The following is a 14,266-nucleotide window of genomic DNA, read 5'->3' as shown; positions in this document are numbered from 1 at the left end:
AAGAATCTCCTCCTTTTCCTGCTCGGCTACTCGCACTCCCTCCTGGAATGCGCAATTTTTCCCAACGATTTTTGCTACTAAAAATCACGGATTTCCTCTTAACAGCTTGATCTGGAAACCCACTATGAAATTCCTTTGTGTGTGCAAAATCTCTGCACCCAGATTTGCTCAACAAAATCTCTGACCTACTCACCAGAATTGCTCCCCAGCAATACCACTGCCTGCAAATTACTACAACTGAGGCTCTCCGAATTTTTTGTTGCCTACAAACTGGAAATCGAACCCCTACCTCTGCTAATTTGCACCTCCTGCTGGAGGTCTACACAGCTCAAGAAATTTTGCCCAGAGACTCCCTCTGACGCTGCAAAATTACTCCCTTGTTATTGAGCCACTAATCTGTCTTCAAACTGCTCTGATACCATGTGAAATTTTCACTTGCAGAAACTGGAAATTATTCTTCTAACTGAATATTAGTATGCAGTTTATTTGCTATTACGACAAACAACGAATAAAATCACTACTGCAATTTTCACCAAAAATAAAATGCACTATGGAAAATAAACTGGAACTGACAAAAATGGAGCACACTCAATAAAAATGACACCATTATTTTTGGACCAAAGTCCCCGAAAAAAACCCAATGTGGTAAAACCAGTGCAGTAGATGAGGGTTTTATTATTATTATTCAACAGCAAAATTTGAGTACAATATTTGGATGCCAAACTGGCAATCCTGTCCCGAGAAATCACTGGCAAAATATCTGAGATTTTTCTCTCTCCACAAGCAATTCGGCCTCAACATAGCCTCAAAAACTGGCCCCCGAAGTCTCTATGTCACCCTCTGCACAGTCGCTCACACACACTGCCCAGATCCGCCTTTGAATCAAACATCCTGCTTGTTGTTGCCTCTGGAAATGATTCACTTGGTCTCCTGGTGAAAATCGTGTCCTCCAGCCGCTAAATCAATTTCATTCTCAGTTGAATCGAACGACTTGCTTGAGCCTCTGCACAAGCCCTTGCACAACCTCTCTATGGAAAGCTCGGCCTCTCTCTGTTGACTCTTCCGGAACAAGAAAAATCCTCCAAAATCACTCTGTTAATGCTCCTCAATATTTGTTACTGATCTCTAGCTCGAACTCTTCTCAGTTGAATCTCTGCTCTCTGGGAACTTCGATTTACCTAGATCTCCCCCTCATTCAATGTGTCTATCTCCATCCCCATCGACCTGCTCCTATAATCTCTCATTGGTGAACCAACGACCATGATTAGATCCCCATCAATGGCTAAGATCATCTCAAACTCAATCTGTGTGAGTTTCTAGAGTTTTCCTAAAACTTGGGAAAAATTTAAATGATGGCTAATTATTTTAATTAAGGCGTTTCGCAAGCTTATCTCCGAAACGTTTTCTGGGTTTTGAATATCTCATGTTCTTAGCCTCTCTGACACAAATAGAGACTAGAACACTTGTCTGATGCTACAAATACTAACATAAGCCACTTCTCTATCATGTCCCAATTAAAATTTTTGTCAAGGAAATTTCCAATTTTGCAATTTTGGCAATTAATATATTATTAGATAAATAAAACTCAGGAGAAATAAGTTGTGGAGATATTAAATGACTTCTTCCAGAAAAGGCTAAGCTTGGGACTTCGAAAAAGAAGAAAAATTGAAGTGAAAATAAGTTGTGGGGGTCATCAAAGGGGAAATTGGACCCCCTAGGAGAAAACTGAACCACATGAAGCGGGGAAGACAAGGGGGTCGAATTAGTGGAGCCCACAAGGAAGGTTGAGCAGCAATTATAAAAGGAAGGCTAGAGCTTCATTTGGATCATTCTATCTTAGCATTTCATTTCTAATTTTGGAGGGTTTGCTTGAGCTACTGAGCCAAGTCAACCAGTGTTGCTTCGCACAGGGATTTCCAAGTGGAAAATCCCAACTCTCTTTCGGTGAACCAAGAGTGTCACCATAGGAAAGAAATTTGGAGTTGATTAAAGATTTATTTTTTGAATTTTGTGAGCCATTTCATCTCTACAACAGTTGGAACAATTTTTCCAAGAAGACAGTAGCAAAAATAGAGTTGCCTGGAGGTGGAAATTTTCAGGGAGATTTGCCTCAATAATTTGCAGGAATTTTGCTTGGAGGAAGACGAGTTTCCTTGAGAAGTTTTGGGGCTTGAAGTGACTACATTCGTGAGGGCCAAAATTTTCTCTCTAGGGCTTCGCAAGGGTTTTATTGGGCCGTTTTTGCTTAAGCAGTTGCTGCAACTTTTGAGCCGAGAAATAGCTGAAATTTCACTTTATAATTTCAGCGTTGGTTTTCAGTGGTTTCTTAGTTATTTTGGTGGAGGTATTGGGGTGGAGCAGCAATATATTTTATGGTGGGATGCAAAGCTGGGCAGTGACTCACTTAATCTTGGGTAATTCCGGGAGGTCAAAATTATCCCAAAGGCTTTATGGGTTTTGTTGGTCCAGGGTTGGAGAGCATTGTCCTAATTTTTTAGAATTTTGGAGCAAATTTGAGGCATCAAATATCAGTTTGCCTCCAATAGTAGCAATAGTAAATTTTTGGGCAGAGCGTATAGCCAGTGAGCCTATTTCGGCATGGAGTTTTCTCATTCTCACATGTGTTTTGCAAGCTTGCTTTAACAAGCCTAGGTGCACACATTCCACTACATTTTCTTCTCAGATTCTCATTAGATATTCAATAAAATGGCTCATCTCTATTGTTTTTGCTCAACAGTGTTCTAAATTTGTTGTTCTTTTGGAGTTTTCAGATTGCATGCTTTTTGTTTGTTGTAGCTAGTTAAAGTTTTGATATTTCACTGTATTTCTCTAGTTAGAATATCACAGTGGCATCAGAGCATGTTCTTGGCTAGCTGTGAGCTTGAGAGCATGGCGTGACAAAACCGTTTGGTAGAGTTGTGTATCATCCTAGTGGCAAGGGTAGAGGTAGAGGAAGAGGTCATGGTAGAGAAGACGAGCTTGAGCATTTTTATGATACAAAGTTTGAGAACACCAGAGGCTACATGGGGGATCATGGTGAAGGGCAACCTAGACAAGGTGGGCATGACCCACTACTGGAGGATTTGGCAAGATCAAACCAGAAAATGATAGAGATGATGAGCAGATGATGGCTCTACAGGTGCAGCATATGCAAGGAGGACCCCAAGGTGGTGGAGGAGGAAACAATGAAGGAGAAGGAGGTTCCAAGATAGGAGAAGGAAGCCATATACCCCCACATACAAACCATATGTATGATTAGACTCCTAGGCCTATTATGCCTCGCTTCATAGAGGATCTAGAGTGAGATAGAGGGACTAACGCATTCACGGAGTTGATCAAATCATTTACAGATGGCGTTGATGAGTATGAAGCGTTGGATCCTAGAGTCGCGAGGATACTCGCGTTTGCAAACTATTGCCATCTGAAGGAGAAGTATCGGCCCAAAGTAAGGACTTCTACCAGAGGGGAACAACAGAATCAGAATTGGGATAATAAGAAGCTGGCAGGGAAGGTAACATTGCCCGAGTTTGATGGGTCAGCCAAGAGTTCTGCGAGGTCATGGGTTCAGAAACTAGACACTTACCTTAATCTGAATCCCATGCAGGAGGCAGATGCCATCAGATTTGCAACATTGCATTTGGAGGGTGATGAACAAAAGTGGTGGTACCATGGATTAGTTACTCTTGGGCATGCATCCATTACATCCTATAGTGAGTTCACTCACAGGCGGGTGGAGAGATTTGATAGGAAAGATTCAAAGTTGCACTTCAAGGAGTTGGCTAACCTGAAGCAGACACGCAGCACAAAGGCTTACATCGCAGAGTTTTAGAGACTAGCGGTGATGGTCTCAGATATTTCGGAGGCAAGGTTGATCATGTTGTTTATTGAGGGTTTGGTCGAGCCACTGCGAGGTTGGATAAAAGCTTATAGACCAACATCATTGCAAGATGCCATTAGCCGAGCTCGGGACATGCCAGACATTGTTCCAAAGACGAGGGATCCAGCAACTACTAGACCTTCTTTCCCTCATAAGGGAAAATACACTCAACCTCCTCAGGAGTGGAATGGGAGAGGGCAGTTGGGCAATGAGACCAGGAGGGAATTATCTTTACTTGTCAGGAGCCAAGGGTACCAGGGTATCAGTGTACCAAGGGAAAGGCCCACTACAAAGTTATTTTCAAACAATGAGCCAGAGGAGGAGAATGCAGATCAAGAGGTAGAGACAGGTGAGGATGGAACTCGGAGTTCGGGAGGAGGTGGCCCACTGCCCCCACCTAGTGGAGGAGATTTCTTGCCTACTAGAGGAGTTATTGCTTCACTTCGAGGACTTCCAAAGTATTTGACACTACGAAATCGAGGCAAAGTGCAGGAACAACAAGTGTCAGTATTGGTGGACAATAGGGCAACCCACAATTTTATTGATGCACAGCTGGTGGAGAGTAGAGGCATACAGACAAAGACTTTTGAAGGATTTCCAGTTTTGGTGCCCGGTGATAGGACTATGCAGTGTACGAGGTATGTTCCCAATATGACATTGACTATGGGGAACTACTCGATGGCAGATCACGTCTTTGTGGTGGACGTTCCAGACACCAATGTAGTGTTGGGAGTGCAGTGGCTATATTCTTTGGGACATGTTACTATAGATTGGAAGAAATTAGACATGGAGTTCGTTGGCCCAGACAGGAAGATGGTATTGTTGAGAGGCATGCATTCATACCCACCTCAAACAATATCAATGCACATGATGGAGGTTGACTTGAGGCGTAGTGACATAGAGTAGGTTGTAGAGTTGAGGATCTCAAAGACAGGGGGGTCGAAGCAACAAACACATCCGAACATATTGGCTCTTTTAGAGATACATCAAGCGGTATTTGGAGAGATCCCACCAGGCAAGCCATCTGACAGAGGGTTCGAGCACACCATTGAGCTAGAGGAGGGGATACACGCAGTCATCACCACTCCCTTCAGACATCCCGAGGCATATCAGGATGAGATTGAGAGAGCTATACAAAAGTTGTTGAGGTTGGGGCATATCAAGCCTAGCTCGAGTCCTTTCGCTTATTCTGTAGTGTTCGTGAAGAAGAAGGATGGGACCCTTCGCATGTGCATAGATTACAGGGCCTACAACAAGAAGACATTGAAGAACACGTATCCTATTTCGCGCATTGATGAGTTGATGGATGAGCTTAGAGGAGCCAAGTACTTCTCTAAGATAGACTTGCACTCAAGCTAACACCAGATCCAGCCAAGGGAGCAGGGCATTCCCAAGACCGCCTTTCACTGCCACTATGAACAGTTTGAGTTCTTGGTGATGCCATTTGGGCCAACCAACGCACCAGGCACAATTCTGTCTTGTATGAACCATGTGTTCCGCAAGTAGTTGCGACGATGTGTCTTGGTATTCTTTGATGACATCTTGATATATATCAGAACTTGGGAGGAGCACCTCCAACACTTTCCAACACTTGGAGGAGGTCCTGTGCATACTAGAGGAGCAATAGTTGTATGCGAAAATGTCCAAGTGTGAGTTCGGATTGGCGGAGATGTTATATTTTGGGCATGTGATTAGGGAGGATGGAGTATGGGTGTAGCAGGAGAAGATTAGAGCCATCCTGGATTGGCCTACACCCAGGAACATGACAGAGTTGACAAAATTCGTGGGCATCTGTACGTATTACAGGAGGTTCATGAAGGGGTTTTCCCAGTTAGTAGCACCCCTTACAGATTTGATGAAGAAAGGGGCTTTTGAGTGAACTGATGTGGCACAAGAGGCTTTTGAGCGCCCCAATAGAGTGATGAGTAGTTGTCCTGATTTATCCATTCCATATTTTTCAAGCCCATTTGTCTTGGAGTCTGATGCATCGGGGGATGGCATTGGATCAGTTTTGTCGCAAGGAGGTCACCCCATAGCATTTGAGAGCCGAAAACTCCAGCCACATGAGATATTGTATCCCATATATGATAAAGAGATGCTAACAGTCATGGATGCGTTGGCTAAGTTTCAGCAATACTTAGTGGGGAACAGGTTCAAGGTTAAGACTGATCACAACAGTCTTCGAATTTTCTTGGAGCAGCAAAACTTGCAAGAGAAACGGTAGAAGTGGGTCAATAAGATCCAAGCATATGATTTTGAGATTGAGTATGTCAAGGGCAATCAGAACATAGTAGCTAACACATTATCACGGAGGCCGCAACACTCTCTTTGATGGATATCATGTAGGATTGGAAGGCACAACTTTTGGTGTAGTACTCCAAGGATCAGTAGGCACATTAGATCTTGGATGGTACTCATGGGTATGACAGGTACTAGGTGATGGATGACATCATCTATTACAAGGACGGGATTTATTTGTTGTCGGGTTCACAGTTGAGGGAGAAGATCCTGCACGGAGCTCATGATTCACCTTTAGCATGACATCAGGGGTTCTATAACACATAGAGGGCCATTAGGGAGCTCCCTTCCAGTGGGTGCTAGAGAATGAGTGGAGGTTGTAGCCTCCTGCAGGTGGGTGCCTGCATACTAGTAAGAGTCTGCGTCAGTAAAAGATGTAATGAAGTTTTCTTTATAATAAAAAAAGAAGACAGAGACAACGGCAGCAATGGTTTTCTCCCACAATGGGTTTCCACCTAAAATCCTGTTGTTCACATGTGTTATGTGTGTTGATGATTTATCTGCTCGTTACTACTCATGGTTTTTGCTTAATAAATGAATAATGAGATAATGATGCATTGGTTAATGATAAACAGTTCATGGAACATATGAAAAGTTATTTAACTGGATATACGCAGTTTTACTTCATTGAAGTCGCATACACACGCGGGTTGCATAAATAACAGTAGTGTATAGAATTTTGAATGTGAAATTGAAAAGTTTAAGTGAATTAAAAATACTGATTCACCCCTCCTTCTCAGTATTTCTCCTAATAAATACTAATGTCAAGGTGAAGTTGGGAAAAACTCTTTTGTCCCTTTAGCAATTTACCCCTCCCTACTAGCCTAAAGGAGACAGTTAGGCAAGCGGGAATGATGGTTCCTGGCTCAAGTAAATGGGGACATTACAACAGTGAGGAGGGTGGGCTGCCAGACATGGTAACATGCAAACAAGAATGAGAGGTAACAAAGGCACATCACAAAAGTAGAAGGAAACCCATTCTTTTATTGTAGACGCACATAAAAAGGAAAACAAAGTCAATCGCCCAATATATACTCTGAAAATAATTCCACATATAAAGAGGGAAAACGGTGCACAAACACAAATTGATATAATCTTCAATGGAAATTCTTTTTCTATTATTGAATAAAAAAGCATCAATAAGGTGAATAAGTATTTTATGGGGCCCACTTAACATTTACAGCATATAAACTAAAGGAAAGGCAACTTAACTAAAGAAATATCGCAACTCAAAATCTAAGCTTTGGCTACTATAACAAGATTGCAAAGGTCTAATCGCATCAACCGCAGTCATCAAACAATGATGTATATTTGCAATATAGATTTATCTTGATAATTAATCATGACAAGTAGATGTCAATAATATTGTGCTAATAAACCAGCTTCTTAAAGAACATGTCATTACAAAACCATCCCCAAGCTTTATAACCAATAAATTCCATGATGTGCATAATATCTTATTGCTTGTGTGCATTATGCTAACATAAGAAGGAAATGCATAGATATGCATGTGATATACACTTCTGAAACTTACACACTAGTCAGTGACAACAGAAGATTAGAACAGCAGATAGCATGCAACACAAAAATTAAAAAGATTAGGATTTGTTTTAACCATTTATCAAAACGTAGCAAGCCGCAAAGAACATACCCTATACAATTTTGCAAACAAATAAAATGAACATGCAAATAGCGACTGTCCTCATTGAGAAAGGATGCAAGAAACTACCAAATCAATGGCAACTGAAAAACGACCTTTGCCTTGACTCCCAATAGCTCCTGTAGAAAACCGATTTTAAATCACAGACCACATCAGCAATAGTTCATAAACATGTGACATTCCTATATGAGCATGCCCCAGTGGATAGATGGTTACCAAACAGTATTCTTTCCATCTTAGGGTCCAAATTTAAAAGCTGATTAGTAAGAGTTATTTAGGATAACAAAAAAACCAGTATAAATAATTTCATAACACTGTACGTTTGCCTGACGTAAGGATGGCAGACATTAAGCTCTCCATATTTCCCACATCTCTACAAACAGTAAAGCCTGCATGAGATATGTGCTCCTTAGATATCTCAGGTGTCTCCTGAATGTCAGATTTTGCATCATCAAGGATCTCTTTCTTCCAACCAAGTGGGTCTGTATAGCAATCCAACACCTGAAACCTTCACCACCAGCAGAAGATAGTCAGGTAAATGTCACTGACAAAAAACAATGACACACAGATAGCATAAGCATTTACAAGAAACAATGATGCATACGGTATACATAATGAAAGTTGCAGCAAGCAACAGACTTGGTGCTCTAGCAGCTGATAAGTTAGATGATGATGGTTACTAAACATTTGTAGCAGTTTAAAACCTGAAACTCAGCGCAGTGTAGAAATTTATGTGGGTGCATATATAACAACACCTGAAACCTTCACCACCAGCAGAAGATAGTCAGGTAAATGTCACTGACAAAAAACAATGACACACAGATAGCATAAGCATTTACAAGAAACAATGATGCATACGGTATACATAATGAAAGTTGCAGCAAGCAACAGACTTGGTGCTCTAGCAGCTGATAAGTTAGATGATAATGGTTACTAAACATTTGTAGCAGTTTAAAACCTGAAACTCAGCGCAGTGTAGAAATTTATGTGGGTGCATATATAACACAAAAATATGCACAGATATGGGGATAAGATGAACTTATTAATGTCCAATGCATGACCATAAGGGTAGGTCAATGGGACTAAAGAAAAAGGTACAATTAAAAAAAGCAACTGCAAAAGTACCTAAGGCTACTCCAAAAGCACAAAGTAAGCTAAACTAACCAATGCTTGAAAAATGCATGAAAGACCATCATCAAGTAATGTTGGAACAAAGAAAAGTGACAAGGGCCAAATATAACAACAAGGTCCTAACTGAATATCAGCATCATAGATAAAAATAGTTCCAAAGGGAAAGAAATGCTTGTGATGACCAATCACAAATAAGCGACCAATGCAAAGCCTAACAATGTTGCCTGAAGAATCCAAAAAGGACCAAGAGAGCTACACTATTAGATGTTGGAAAAACTCCAGTAACAATAAACCTACCCTAACACTCAAAGTTTGGAACAAAGAAACTTGTAATGAAACACCAACGGAAACTACTTTGTGTGGGGCAAGTCCAATTTCAAGCTCTCGTAGAATTGGGATGTATATCAACCCAATAGGATCTAAGTTAAGAGTTGCATTGCGTGCAAAGCCTCAAAGAAGCCCTAGACGGAACCAACTTGTTGGTTGTCAGTCTCAAGAAGATGCAGAATCTCACAGGAAATTTTACAGGTCGCTTGTAGTCATATGTTATTATGAATCAAGATCAAGGTGAAGAAGTATTCAATCTAACAGGGTTTGTCTTGACTTTGGAGTGGACCCTGTAAAAGTTGACTCCTGAGATCTAGTAACTCATCAAGAATAGAGCTAGAAACCTCCAGTTTTGGTACCTAAAGAAAGTAGTAAGGGATCTCCTTGATTCTTTATAGATGCAATGGAACATCTCTTGATCTCATAGTATACAAAACTGGAAGCTCAAGTGGTACTCCACTCAATGTCTTGTAGGTAACAAACATAACAAATCCTCTCAAACCTCAAAATATGATGGTCTTTCTCAACCTAGAGCTTATGCAAACAAACTTTGCACTAGCCAAAAGGAATCATAAGGGTGTGCACCCAGTATTTTCAAAAATAGCCAAAACCAATAATAAGACCATCCCTAAAATACATGAAATGCTCAAAACAGAAATCCACCTTAGGACCTCGTTCCTTGGGAGAGAAATCCAAGATAACTGCATGTACTCTCTGTAATAAATGTCTTTGTTGACACCTAATCCTCTGCGATTGGGTGAATGTGGAATGTGAACAGTCATCAAGAAGATGAACTGATCAGTCACATTCATGTATATAACAATAGCTACCTAATGAAATATATGAATCAGTTTTTTGCCTAGTCTGGAGTTACTCCTGGTCTGACATGGTATCAGAGCCAGTCCTAAGAATAGTCGTAACTCCTCTCATTGATTCTCTGCGCATGAATACCTGAGCGTTGCCTCTGTCCTGCGTTTCATTGATTCTCTGCGCATGAATACCTGAGCGTTGCCTCTGTCCTGCGTCCCATTGATTGTCCTGTGTCTCATTGATTGTCCTGCGTCTCATTGATTCTCTGCGCATCGGTTATGAGCCCTTTTCGCTGCCTCTCCATCGCTGACAAAGGCTCAAGATTCCATCGCAACCAATTCGCTGCCTCTCCACACAAGATGCACCGGCTCTGCAACGGATCATCGAGGACTTTGTGAAAAATATTGAAGACGAATCCAAATCCTTCCCTTGTGGAGATTTCAAGCCCCCCAAAGTTCTGGCTGACATAGTGAAATCCATAGCTAGTGCAGTGTTTGTTGACTCTGGGTATTCCTCAGATCGAGTGTGGGAGGTATTCAAGCCGCTGTTAGAACCACTAGTGAGTCCAGATACACTTGAACTGCATCCTGTGACTGAGCTTCAAGAGCTATGCCAAAAGCAAGGGAAAGACATCGAGTACAAAAACTCTTGGGTTGGCAATACTGAGCCGAGCAACTTGATCCATGGAGATGCGATCCCCAGCCAGAGTGCAACGAAAGCCGCTTTCCATGTTTTGCAGCCGCTACAGCAATTTCAAAAATTGACCGACAGTGGAGCAGAGTACACTGTCTCTCCGCTTGGAAGAGACTCAATCTGCTGAAACAGTGAAGACTGAGAGTTTACAACGTTTGAGTATTGTGCAGTATCATTCAAAACGTTTGAGTATTGTGCAGTATCATTCAAAATTTTTAAAGCGTTTATATATTGCGCTGCTTTCAAAATAGTATTGGATGATATATTGAAGTGATATATTAATACATTGAAATGATATAGTCATATACTGTGCTGCTTTCAAAATAGTATTGCATGATATATTGAAGGGATATATTGATATATTGAAGTGATACAGTGATATATTGCGCTGCTTTCAAAGTGGTATTGCATGATATATTGATATATATTGAAGTGATATATTGAAGTGATCCCTTGTGCGTTTTTTCAAAACATAGTAGTATTGCATGATATATTGAAGTGATATGTACAAAGAAATGTTGATGCTTCTATCAAACGTTAGAGGAAAATAAAGTGCATAAGGCTGTGACATAAGGATTTTTTTCAGCAGAAGAATTTTTACAGAATGCATTCAATCATCTCTATGGTAGGGATAGTTCTCACTGGCAAGGAGAACTATCCTGAATGGTCCCGGATGATAAAACACACCCTCATCTTCAATGAGTTGTGGAAGGGAGTGTGTGTCGGAGAAGGAGACAATGACCCAGTACAGCCTACATCAGACAAAGAGCTCGTCATTTGGGATAACAAGAACAGCAAAGCATATGCATTAATCGCAGCATCTGTAAATGAAGAAGTAAGTCGCCATATTTCATCATATTCAACTGCCTTTGAAGCTTTACAAAAGCTCCAAGAACTCTATGACTCACATTCTGCACTTGAAGTTGTTCAGCTCATGATTAAACTCTTCACTCTTGAACTGAAAAATAATGATCCTCTTGCTCTTGCATCTGAAGTTAAATCCATAATGCATGATATCAAATCCACTAAGGTTGAGTTGGATATCCCTCTTATTGCTTTTCTCAAGGCACTCTATCCTACTTACTCCAATTATCTTGAGTCTTTACAAGCAAATGGAAATCTTAAAGATATAACCTTTGACTCTCTTGTGAAAAAGTTTGCTGAAAGAGAGAAAGCCTTTGGAAAGAAGACAGTCCCTGAATCTTCTGAAGAGACTGTTTGCCTTGCTCATAAAGAAAAGCATCCTGCTCAAGATTTTACAAGAGGAAGAGGTGGACGAAGAGGAAGAGGAAGATACTTCAGAGGCAAGGGGGGCAGACATTCTCAAGGAGAAAAAGCAGATCTGCATTGCATTCGCTGCAAACAAAATGGATCACATGATGCTTCTACATGCAAGCTACCATGGGACAAAATTGAGCAGAAAAGAAACCAACAGAAAGGTAAAACTGATGATACAGACAAAGGTAAAGCACCTGAATCCGCTCACTATATTGAGGCACAATGTAACATTGGAGTAAATGAAGATTTGTTTAATGCTTCACTTGCTTCTTCGAAAAATGATTGGTTGCTTGATTCAGGAGCAACCTGTCATATGACTCATAGGAAAGATTTTTTTGAAGATTTCACTGACAATGTTGATGGAGCAGTATACTTTGCAGATCAGTCAAAAATCAAGCCATCAGGGCTTGGCACAATCAGGCTTAAACTGCCTGGTCTTCCAGACTTTCTTCTGGATCATGTTCTATATCTCCCACAGCTCAAGAGAAACTTGCTATCCTTGGTCCACATCCGCCAGCAAGGTCACTCCATTCATATGTTTGATGGCAAGCTTGAGGTAAGAAAAGCATCTGACCACTCACTTGTCATGAGGGGAATAGAAGAAGAAAGGCTTCTCAAACTGCAAGGAACCTCTGCTCATGCACAACATTTCTCATATATTTCTCATCATGAAGAAGGTACACTTCCATCAAGTTTATTATGGCATGCTAGATTTGGACATTTAAACTATGACAGTCTCCGCTTATTGAAGAAAAATGGTGTTGCTGGTTTGCCTACAATTCCTAGGAAACATAAGCAATGTGATGCTTGCATTCTAGGAAAGCATAGCAAACAGTCTTTTCATGATTCACATTCATAGGAAGCTTGAACTCATTCATTCAGATTTATGTGGTCCAATGCCTGTTCCTTCTGCAAATGGAAATAAATATATCATGACATTTATTGATGATTACACCAGAATGTGTTGGGTTTATTTATTGAAGAACAAATCTGATGCTTTTCAAACATTCAAGAATTTTCATAAATGGATTGAAAATGATGCACAATCTCATATTGGGTCTATTCGCACTGATAATGGAAAAGAATATACATCAAATGAATTTGAACACTATCTTCGCCAACATGGGATTAAACATCAAACAACTGTACCTTATAATCCCCAACAGAATGGTGTAGCAGAAAGAATGAATAGAACAATTTTGAATATGGTACGATCCATGCTTTTCTTCAAAAATGTAAAGATAATGTTTTGGGCTGATGCTATTCTATGTGCTGCATATATAAAGAATAGATGTCCATCTAATGCTATAAGAAACAAGACTCCTTATGAATTGTGGTATGGACATGTTCCTTCGGTAAAACATCTCAAGATCTTTGGTTCCACCTGTTATGCTTTGATACCAAAGGTAGATAGAAACAAACTTGGTGCTAGAAGTCGTAAGTGTATCTTCCTGGGGTATTCAAACACATCTAAAGCATACCGCCTCTATGATGAAGTAAATAAAAAGTTTGTTGTATCTAGAGATGTCATTTTTCTTGAATCATCCAAATCTGACAATGTTGTTGAGCGGCAACTTGATCGCTTGGATAGATTCGCAAAAACGAAATCATTTCAAGAATTTGATAATCAGATTCCACATCTTGAAGGGGGGATTCCTATACTAGAACAACATGTGGAATCTTCTTCTGAAGAACAATCTCCCCTGCATGAAACTCCAACAACGGATGATGCTTTAAGTGATGTAATTGATAGAATTGGGAGACTCAATCTTGATTCAGTCCCAACTCAATCAACAGAGCAGCCTGGACCATCTCAGAAAGGTCCCCCAAAGTGGCTGACAAAGACACTTGAAAGTGTTCATCCTGATGAAATTGGAAAAACAGGAACCAGAAATTCAAACCGACAAAATGGAGGTGATGTAGATGACTCTAATTCACCTGTTGATATGGATGTTACTTATGATTGTGAATTGAACTTGTCTACAGATTTTGAACCAACTTCCTTCAAAGAAGCTGCTTCTCATGATGAATGGAAAGAAGCGATGAAAAAGGAGTATGATGCCCTCATAAAGAATGGTACTTGGAAGCTGGTTGACTCTCCATTTGGAACCAAACCAATTGGCTGCAAGTGGGTCTACAAGAACAAGTACAAAGTTGATGGCTCACTTGACAAGCACAAAGCTAGGCTTGTG

At 40.6% G+C, this 14,266-nt stretch overlaps 1 protein-coding gene across 4 annotated transcripts in view; it reads right to left on the bottom strand.

The window, feature by feature from the left end:
- The window catches only part of LOC149158211 (elongator complex protein), a 115,231-nt gene that overhangs the window by 36,929 nt on the left and 64,036 nt on the right, over window positions 1-14,266 (bottom strand). For 3 of the 4 annotated variants that reach the window (XM_089436154.1, XM_089436153.1, XM_089436156.1), the window contains 2 exons: window positions 8,156-8,343; window positions 7,905-7,954 (listed from right to left, as the gene is read on the bottom strand). In XM_089436154.1, the coding sequence (XP_089292280.1) occupies window positions 7,905-7,954; window positions 8,156-8,343 (238 nt within the window). The remainder of the gene's footprint in view (window positions 1-7,904; window positions 7,955-8,155; window positions 8,344-14,266) is intronic. The other variant, XM_089436155.1, reaches the window with a different exon arrangement.

The sequence above is a fragment of the Pinus tabuliformis genome, chromosome 5_2 (genome assembly GCF_031772625.1).
Source record: "Pinus tabuliformis cultivar Carrire ecotype Pingquan chromosome 5_2, CPIR1, whole genome shotgun sequence".
Taxonomy (NCBI): domain Eukaryota; kingdom Viridiplantae; phylum Streptophyta; class Pinopsida; order Pinales; family Pinaceae; genus Pinus; species Pinus tabuliformis.
This window is presented reverse-complemented; position numbering and strand designations above follow the sequence as displayed.